Source organism: Panthera pardus, unplaced genomic scaffold (genome assembly GCF_024362965.1).
Source record: "Panthera pardus isolate Hobbes unplaced genomic scaffold, ASM2436296v1 HiC_scaffold_12, whole genome shotgun sequence".
NCBI classification, from domain to species: Eukaryota; Metazoa; Chordata; class Mammalia; order Carnivora; family Felidae; genus Panthera; species Panthera pardus.
This window is the reverse complement of record NW_026526677.1, coordinates 52,430,830-52,440,762: the sequence shown is the minus strand read 5'-3', so window position 1 is coordinate 52,440,762 and position 9,933 is coordinate 52,430,830. Positions and strand designations below refer to the sequence as shown.

At 40.3% G+C, this 9,933-nt stretch overlaps 1 protein-coding gene across 1 annotated transcript; it reads right to left on the bottom strand.

Annotated features, from left to right (window-relative positions):
* Positions 1-6,450: 6,450 nt before the first annotated feature.
* On the bottom strand, positions 6,451-9,303 carry LOC109261876 (olfactory receptor 56A4-like). Its single transcript, XM_053900046.1, has 2 exons — positions 9,055-9,303; positions 6,451-7,146 (listed from the first exon to the last, which is right to left on the bottom strand). The coding sequence occupies exons 1-2, from the start codon at positions 9,301-9,303 to the stop codon at positions 6,451-6,453; spliced, it is 945 nt and encodes a 314-aa protein (XP_053756021.1).
* Between the last annotated feature and the right edge of the window lie 630 nt (positions 9,304-9,933).

Sequence of the window (9,933 nt, the reverse complement as noted above, 5' to 3'; positions counted from 1 at the left end):
TAAGGACAACAGGATCTCTGCATTTCTAATACATGACGACTTATAAATCAGTTAATGGAAAATTGGGTTGGAACTCATAGCTCAAATAAATTGAGATAGTAAGTTCAAGGAAAGAAGTAAATTTAAATCTGAAACAATTTCTTGACTCTATCCCTCTGCTTCAAATCCTAATGCTCCCCCAAGAAAAATCTCGCATTTCTGTGACTTTTTAAAAATTTTTCCCAATCTTTGGAGTTCTATTCTGTCCGAAATATGAGAACTCAGGAGGATGAACTCTATAGTTGAGAAATAAATCCCAGTTAATACTGTATTTACATTTCTATACAAGTAATTTTTTAAATATAAAACTGTGGGTATCAATGCCCTTGGTTGTAACATTGTTATTAATTTATTACTGTTTTTAACCTAGTTGCATAATGCAGTTGAAAAAGACCACAGTATTTAAATGTCAGGTCTGAATGATGAATAATAGCTAGAGTCCATAAGTAAATCTCTTTCCATTACCTCCAACTAAGCCAGTAATTTTCTTCTCTTCCCATCTTTGCCCAAGCAAAGACTGCGCCTTTTCTGGTGCAACCCTCAGAGGGCTAAGGCTCTTGCAAGAATTGCTCACATGTGGAGAAATGAGATTTACTGGGTTTCAGAGAAGTTATCACACAAAGCCTCTTCTTTGGTGTCCTCACACCAGTGTCTGTGCTTGAAGCTTCATCTTCAGAATTCGAAGACTCACTCTGCGATGTGCGTATAGGTTTCTGCTTTGGTGTACTAACATGTCACAGCATCAGAAGATGTCCCAGCAATGAAACGTTAAGCTATTAGGGCCTACTATTAATTAAGCAAAGACTTCCTAGGCAATTGCTCTGGTATAGAAACTTTGTTAGAGTTTGAGGGCACAAAGATGCACAGAACAAATATGCAATCATTGAGGAATGCATATGCTATTTTTTAGACAGAATATAAAGCAATCTAGGCCCTATAAAATTGAAGAAATATTTTTTTCCACATAGAAGGAGGTGGAAAGAAATGAGGTATAAATAAGCACAGTAAGCAACTTACAAAAGAGAAAATTCCTGAGATGGTGAGTTAAAAGTTCTGAACTCTAGTACTTGCACAACCACATACAAGATTGTGACTGGAAACAAATCAGTAGCCTCACTGAGTTTCAGCACCTTCATCTGTTACATGAAGACAGTGAACTAGTTATTTTAAAACGTATTGCTTGTTCTAAGAGTCTATGAAACCATGTTTTGCCTTTAGATAGGCAAACCCTCTCCTTTCTCCTTTCTCCCTTTTTTCGTTCAGTCCCTGTGGCTGTTTCCACTTTTCCACTGTCTCTCCAGCTGCTTTTTTTGGGGGGTGGGGTGGTGGGGAGGGGTGCTTTTCCCATACTCTCCCCACACCCACCCACCCACGCCCACCTGTCTCCATCCTCTATCCACAAGCAAAAACAGCTCCCTGCCCTCCACGGCTTCTCTCTTCCCCAGTTCACCTCTCTGAGCCGTGTACCTGGCTCGGTTAATCATCAAATCCGTTTTCTAGGTGTGCAAGATGGTTTAGTGTTGATCTGGCTGCATTTCAGAGACAAGAGACGCAAAAAAAACTTCCATGCTTTTCCGACACCTTGCCTCCTCCCCTAACAGGTAGGTGGAATACAGCCATAGAGAGGGTGGGGCAGAAGCCCAGGGCATTGTCCACAGGGGAGATCTGCAAGTAGCAGGGCCTGTGACAAAGAACAAATGGCTATTAAAAGGTGACTATCAGGATGCCTGGGTGGCTCAGTCAGTTAAGAAATCAACACGCTCAGGTTACGATCTCATGGTTCATGTGTTCAAGCCCCGCATTGGGGTTCTGCACTGCTGGTGCTTCTCTCCCTGCCCCTCCCCCACTGCTCCCTCTCTCTCCCTCTCTCAAAAGACACAAATAAATAACCTTTAAAAAGTTAAAAAATAAAATTTAGAAAGAAAACAGGTGGCTATCAGTCAAGACCTGGCAAAGGACTAGAGATCAATGTAGAGCTAGTAAATGGGAACTCACATCAGAACCACAGCAGGGACACGATCCTACAAACCAGAGACGTACAGGAGAAGAGGCTGGAGTTCAAATGCTGGACCTATTATTATCATGGTACTATAGATGGAATGCTACAGCACAGAGAACATTATATCTTGGGAAAATTTAATTGGAATGGTGCTCAACATTAAGCATCTTCTTTAAATATTGGTTGATTGCATAATTTCATCCTCATTACTCCTAGACTGGATGCCAGTGGAGGCAGATCTGAGCTGAAGAGAACATTATTAAATCTGGCTAGGGTAGCTGTAAATAAAGGAGACCTAAAACAATTACCTTTTCCCATACACCTTACCAGGTATTCCAGGATCTCAGATGGGGTGGCAGGGACAGCGGCACATTCAGCCTGGCTACCAAGTGGTTTCAAGTTTTCTATTGACTACATATTTAATAACATCTTACTGTATTAATGTCTTTAATTTATATTTTTAGTGAGGTACAATTTACATAACTGTATATTAATTTTAGGTGTACAATATAACGATTTTATATTGTATATATTGCGAAATGATCACTATGGCAAGTCTACCTAACATCTATCACCATACATAGTTACATTTTTATGATGAGAACTTTTAAGATCTTCACTCACAGCAACTTTCAAATATACAATATAGTTTTATTAACCATACATGCCCATGACTTACTTGCTTTATAACTGAAAGTTTGTACCTTTTGACCCCTTTCACCCATTTCACCCATTCCCCCCACCTCTGGCAACTATTAATCCGTTCTCTGTTTCTATAAGCTCAGGGAGGGGAGGAGTTGTTTGCTGTTTGTTTAGATTTCACATGTAAGTAAGATCATATGGTATTTGTCTTTCCCTATCCGACATATCTCACTTAGCATAATCCCCTCAAGGCCCATCCATGTTGTCACAGGTGGCAAGATTGCATTTTTTTTGGCTGAATAATATTCCATTGTGTGTGTGTATATGTATCACATTTTCTTTATCTATTTATCTGCCAATGTACATTTAGGTTGTTTCTGTCTCTTGGCTATTATAAATAATTTTGCAATGAACATGGCAGTGCATGTACCTTTTCCAGTTAGTGTTTTCATTTTCCTCAGATAGATGCCCAGCAGTGGAATCGAGGGATCATTGGGTGGTTCTATTTTTTTTTTAAGTTTATTTATTTGGGGGGAGGGAAGGGCAGAGAAAGAGAGGGAGAGAGAGAATCCCCAGCATGCTCCACACTTCCAGCACAGAGCCCAATATGGGGCTCAAACTCACGAACCATGAGATCATGACCTGAACCAAAATCAGGAGTCAATACTTAACCAACTAACTCAACAGGGTGCCCCATGGGTAGTTCTATTTTTAAGTTTTTGAGGAACCTCCATATTGTTTTCCACAGTGGCTGCACCAGTTTGCATTCTCACCAACAGTACATAAGAGTTCCTTTTCTCCACATCCTTGTTAACACTTGTTATTTCTTATCTTTTTTATTTTAAATTTATTTATTTAAATTCAAATTAATTAACATACAGTGTAGCATTGGTTTCAGGAACAGAACCCAGTGATTCATCACTTACAAATCTTATCTTTTTGACAATATCTATTCTAACAGGTGTGAGGTGGTATCTCATTGTGATTTTGATTTGCATTTCCTTGATAATTAGTGATGTTGAGCACCTTTTGACGTACCTGTTGGCCATCTGTATGTCTTCTTTGGAAAAATGTCTATTAGATCCTCTGTCCATTATTTAATCAGATGTTATTGCTTTGTGTTTTTTTTGTTTTGCTTTTGAGTTGTATGAGTTTGTTATATATTTTGAATATTAATCCCCTTATCAGATATATGATTTGCAAATATTTCCTCCTATTTAATAGGTTGCCTTTTCATTTTGTCAATGATTTCCTTTGTTGTGCAGAAGCTTTTTAGTTTGATGCAGTCCCAATAGTTTATTTTTGCTTTTGTTGCCTTTGCTTTTGGTATCAGATCCAAAAAACCATTGCCAAGACTGATGTCAAGGAACTTACTGCTTACGTTTTTGCAACTCTTTAAATGTTAGAGTTGTATCATCTGGGGTGCCTGGGTAGCTCAGTCAGTTAAGTGACTCTTGATTTCATCTCAGATCATGATCTCATGGTTCATGAGCTTGAGCCCCACATTGGGCTCCACACTATAAGTGCAGAGCCTGTTTGGGATTCTCTCTCCATCTCTGCCCCTCTCCCCTGCTCAAACTGTCTCTCTCTCAAAATAAACATTTAAAAAAATAAAATACAAAGTTGTATCCTCTATTTTGAATATAAGAAGTCCATTACTCTGCTAAATTATGTTAATGAATGCTTTTATTCTAACAAAAATGACATAACTTTTAATGTTTGCTGAAACCAGCATATGAAATTTCATCAACAAATAGTACTATTTAGGGGGTGGGTTGGTGCTTTTTTTTCTTTTTTTTTATTTGAGAGAGAGAGAGAGCATGCCTGAGTGGGGGAGAAGGGAATAAGGAAGAGAAAGACAGAGAGAGAGAAAGAGAATCCTAAGCAGGCTGTATGATGAGCATGGGCTTGATCCCACAACCCTGGGATCATGACCTGAGCCAAAATCAGGAGTCAGATGTTCAACTGACTGAGCCACCCAGGCACCCAAAATAGTACTATTTTTAGATCAAGATTCCATAATCCAGATGCCACATAATGTGATCAAAAGTTTTGAGACAGTCAAAATTATTCATTGAAAAAGCACCTACTATGTGCCAGACAAAATGCCAGATACAAAGAAGAATTAAAGAGCTTCTGATTTTAATGAGATTGTATTCTTTTGGGAGTGGCAAACAAGTATGGATCCAGGATACCCAACACATCAATAAGTTTCTTGAAGAAAGGTATAGAAATAAGTGGATAATTCATCAACATAATTCATATCACTCATCTAAATAGGATTTAAATCCCACCTATATACTCCGATGACTCAAACTTCTGTCGCTAGCTTAGATCTGGTCCCTGAATAGTGCCATATGTACAGTTGCTTACTTTTACTTCTCTATTTGGATATTTAACAGTCATTTTAAAAGTACAGTCATTTGGAGGAGTTTGGTATGGAAAGAGAGTTAGGTGTCCAAAGCCAAATTTCTGATATCACATATAAAACTGGCTCCTCAGTTAATGGCAATTCTGCCTTTCCAACTGTTTTTCAAACAGCCTTGAAGAAGCAGACTCTTCATTATAGAGAACAAACTGATGATTACCAGAGGGGAGGTGGGGGAGGGCAGATGGGTGAAATAGGTAATGGCGATTAAGGAGTGCACTTGTGATGAGCACTGGGGTGTTGTATGGAAGTGTTGAATCACTATATTGTACACCTGAAACTAATATTACACTGAATGTTAACTACCTGGAATTTACATAAAAACTTAAGAAAAATAAAGGCTTGGAGTCATCCTTTACTCCTCTCCATATTTTATATCCTACTTATGGACTCTCAGCAAATCTTTGACCCATAACTTCAATTTTTACTCATCACCTTAATCCAAGCCATTATTACATTTCACCTGGATTACTTAAATTAAGTCTTGGGGTCTCTGGGAGGCTCAGTGGGTTGAGTGGGGTTCCTGGGTGGCTCAGTAAATTGAGTGTCTGACTTTGGCTCAGGTCATAATCTCACAGGTTCATGAGTTCGAGCCCCACATCAGGCTCACTGCTTTCAGTGCAGAGCCCGCTTTGGATCTTCTTTCCCTCTCTCTCTGCTCCTTCCTCGCTCACACACACTCTCTCTCAAAAATAAATAAAACAGGGGCGCCTGGGTGGCTCAGTCGGTTAAGCGTCCGACTTCAGCTCAGGTCACGATCTCATGGTCTGTGAGTTCGAGCCTGTGTCGGGATCTGGGCTGATGGCTCAGAGCCTGGAGACTGCTTCAGATTCTGTGTCTCCCTCTCTCTCTGCCCCTCCCCCATTCATGCTTTGTCTCTCTCTGTCTCAAAAATAAATAAACATTAAAAAAAAAACTTTAAAAAAATAAATAAATAAAATATTTAAGAAAATATTGTCTTCATTGGTTCCCCTGTTCCTACCCACATCCCCCATGTTATATTTAAAGTGCTATCTCATCCTTGCCCTAGGAATTAAATGTGACAGTTACTCAGAATGTAAAGACTAAGAAGTATATGGAAGGTATTAAATAATTATTTAATGAATGGGTATTGAAGGATCATGATGGCAACGGGTTAGAATAAAAAGGTAATTGTTGCCTAAACATGTGTTCAGTGAGGATTTGAGGAGGTGATAATGAGGGTAAATATTATGACAGTGTCTGCAGAAGGTTTAAGTTCAAGATGAGGGTAGCAGCATGGATGTCATATGTGTTCCTCGAGGCATTTAGGTGAATCTATCACTAAAACAGACTCATAATCTGGATCTTTGACTCATATCTCTCAAAACTGGTACTTGAATAGTTTGAGAATCCCTTGCTTGATTTCCTGGGTTCGTACTCCATAAACAATGGGGTTCAGGGCTGGTGGAATGAGGTGGTGCAAGACATTGAGAAGAATGGGTACCTCTGAGGGCGCCTTCTTTTCTGCCTTGTTTGTGAAGATGAAGACAAGCAGCAATGTATAGAAGAAAAGTATAAGAATGAGATGGGAACCACAAGTACTCAAGGCTTTGGTTGCTGCACCTCCTGACTGCAGACGTTTAACAGCCCTCAGGATGAAGCAGTAGGATAGTAAGATGAGCACTAGGTCAGAACCCAGTAGACACCAAACACTCACAAATTGGTAGAGCTTATTTGGGTGAATATCCCCACAGGAGAGCTTTGCTACAGAAATGTTGGCACAGATACAGTTCTCCACCACATTGCTGGCACAGTAGTTGAGCCTGGCAGCCAGAACTGGTGTGGGTAGTGTGGCCAGAAAATTGCGGAAGACAATGAAGATGGCTGCATAAATGACAAATTTTTCAGTGATGATGGACGGGTAGTGCAGAGGATGGCAAATGGCCACATAGCAGTCATAGGTCATGACCAGGAAGGTGGAAGACTCCATAGGAAGGAATGTATTCATGATGAACATCTGCAGAAAGCAGCCTGCAAGGCTGATGGTCTTCATGTTAAACCAGAAGATGAGCAGGACCTGCCAGAATCATTATTCTCAAAAACTGCATTCATTCCCACCCTATAGTACCTAACCTTGGGGGAAACTTTCAATGGCTTCAACCATCTGCATCCCCAAACCACAGCCCTATAATCCCAGCTGGGACAGTATCTTAATTTAAAATACCTTCTATGTGCATCCCAAGTAGAGCCTTATTTATACCCTTTTCTCCCCATCTATAGACCATGCCTCTTGTTTAATGTTTACTTCTAGCCTGTCTTCTCTTGATCCCCAGAGTTCTTACCCAAACTCCAGTTGAATGCATCACAAGAACACCAAACTCAGTAAGTTCAATATTTACATTTGGATACTCTCCACCTTCTCTAGACATATAAGAAATCTCTTTCAATTCTGCTTCCTATCTCACTATATGATATAAACATACATCCAGTTACACTTTAGAAAGTAAATTCTAGAGCTCTTGGATGTAAAGGTGGGATCATTCTGAGTCAAGGAAAATCTCCCTAGAAGTAAAAAGAATGTAAAAACTTGGAATATCATTGACTCAGACATTGAGAGAGGGCCTGTCAGTTGGGAAAGAATTAAATCTTTAAAAAATGGACACTACAGGAAACCATCAAAACCCTAGAGGAAAAAGCGGGAACAACCTCTCTGACCTCAGCTGCAGCAATTTCTTACTTGACATATCTCCAAAGGCAAGGGAGTTAAAAGCAAAAATGAACTATTGGGACCTCATGAAGATAAAAAGCTTCTGCACTGCAAAAGAAACAATCAACAAAACTAAAAGGCAACTGATGGAATGGGAAAAGATATTTGCAAATAACATATCGGACAAAGGGCTAGTATCCAAAATCTATAAAGAACTCACCAAACTCCACACCTGAAAAACAAATAATACAGTGAAGAAATGGGCAGAAAACATGAATAGACACTTCTCTAAAGAAGACATCTGGATGGCCAACAGGCACATGAAAAGATGCTCAACGTCGCTCCTCATCAGGGAAATACAAATCAAAACCACACTGAGATATCACCTCACACCAATCAGAGTGGCTCAAACGAACAAATCAGGAGACTATAGATGCTGGAGAGGATGTGGAGAAATGGGAACCCTCTTGCACTATTGGTGGGAATGCAAACTGGTGCAGCCACTCTGGAAAACAGTGTGGAGATTTCCCAAAAAATTAAAAATAGATCTACCCTATGACCCAGCAATAGCACTGCTAGGAAATTACCCAAGGGATACAGGAGTGCAGATGCATAGGGGCACTTGTACCCCAATGTTTATAGCAGCACTTTCAACAATAGCTAAATTATGGAAAGAGCCTAAATGTGCATCAATTGATGCATGGATGATGGATAAAGAAGTTGTGGTTATATATACAATAGAATACTACTTGGCAATGACAAAGAATGAAATCTGGCCTTTTGTAGCAACGTGGATGGAACTGGAGAGTGTGATGCTAAGTGAAATAAGTCATGCAGAGAAAGACAGATACCATATATTTCCACTCGTATGTGGATCCTGAGAAACTTAACAGAAGACCATGGGGGAGGAGAAGGGGGAAAAAAGTTACAGAGAGGGAAGGATGCAAACTGAGAATAAACTGAGGGTTGATGGGGGGGTGGGAGGGAGGAGAAAGTGGGTGATGGGCATTGAGGAGGGCACCTGTTGGGATGGGCACTGGGTGCTATATGGAAACCAATTTGACAATAAAATATTTTTTAAATAATTAAAAAATTTAAAAAATGGACACTGAGAATGAGAGGGGACATATCTGGGAGCTGTGACAGACCCTGTGTGATGGTATGGACCACTCACTGAGGATTGTCCTTCAGGGGTAGTAGGATTTATAGCAGCAAAACAAACCACTATTTAAAGAAAAATAACTGAATGCTTGGAAGTCAATCCAGGAGGGGTCTGACCTTGGGGATGACAGTGAGGCAGAGGATGATATCCAGCACGGAGAGGATGGCAAGTAGGTAGTACATGGGTTCGTGCAGAGATGTCTCTTGCCGAATGGTGAGTAATAACACAAAGTTGACCCCCAAAGCCAAAACCAGGAGGGGAGCAAGGACTACAGATAGCCAGTGCTGTGTTTCCTGCATTCCTGGGAAGCAAATCATCAGGAATTCAGTCACCTGGGTGCCTGTGTTGTTGAGAAATAGTACCATGACTGGCAGGTGGGCCTGAAACTGGCTGAAAGGAAAGACATGAATTCAGGGTTTGACTGTTTCATTAACAATCTCCTAACTGATGTATCTGCTTTTGTTCTAGGCTGTCATGTTTCTCCACAATTCTGTCGACATGAAATATGTCTACAATTTAAATTGTACAAGTGACTCTTTGTTAAAACAATGTCCTTAGCATTCATAACCTTATGAATAAAAAATAACTCCCTTCACGAGTATATTCCAACTCCACACATAAACCCAGCCACTGACAGAACATGCTTTGCTCTTTGTCTCAACTCTGTGTTTTTACATGTCATCTCCTTCTCCTAGAATCAACTCTCTTTCCCTCAAATAACTAACTTTTTCTTGTTGCATTCTATCTGGAACGAGAGTTATAGGTCTTAGAAATGGTTTTTCTTAAAAAAAAAAAAACAAAAACAAAAACAAAAAAAAAAACGTTGAAGGGGCGCCTGGGTGGCGCAGTCGGTTAAGCGTCCGACTTCAGCCAGGTCACGATCTCGCGGTCCGTGAGTTCGAGCCCCACGTCAGGCTCTGGGCTGATGGCTCGGAGCCTGGAGCCTGTTTCCGATTCTGTGGCTCCCTCTCTCTCTGCCCCTCCCCCGTTCATGC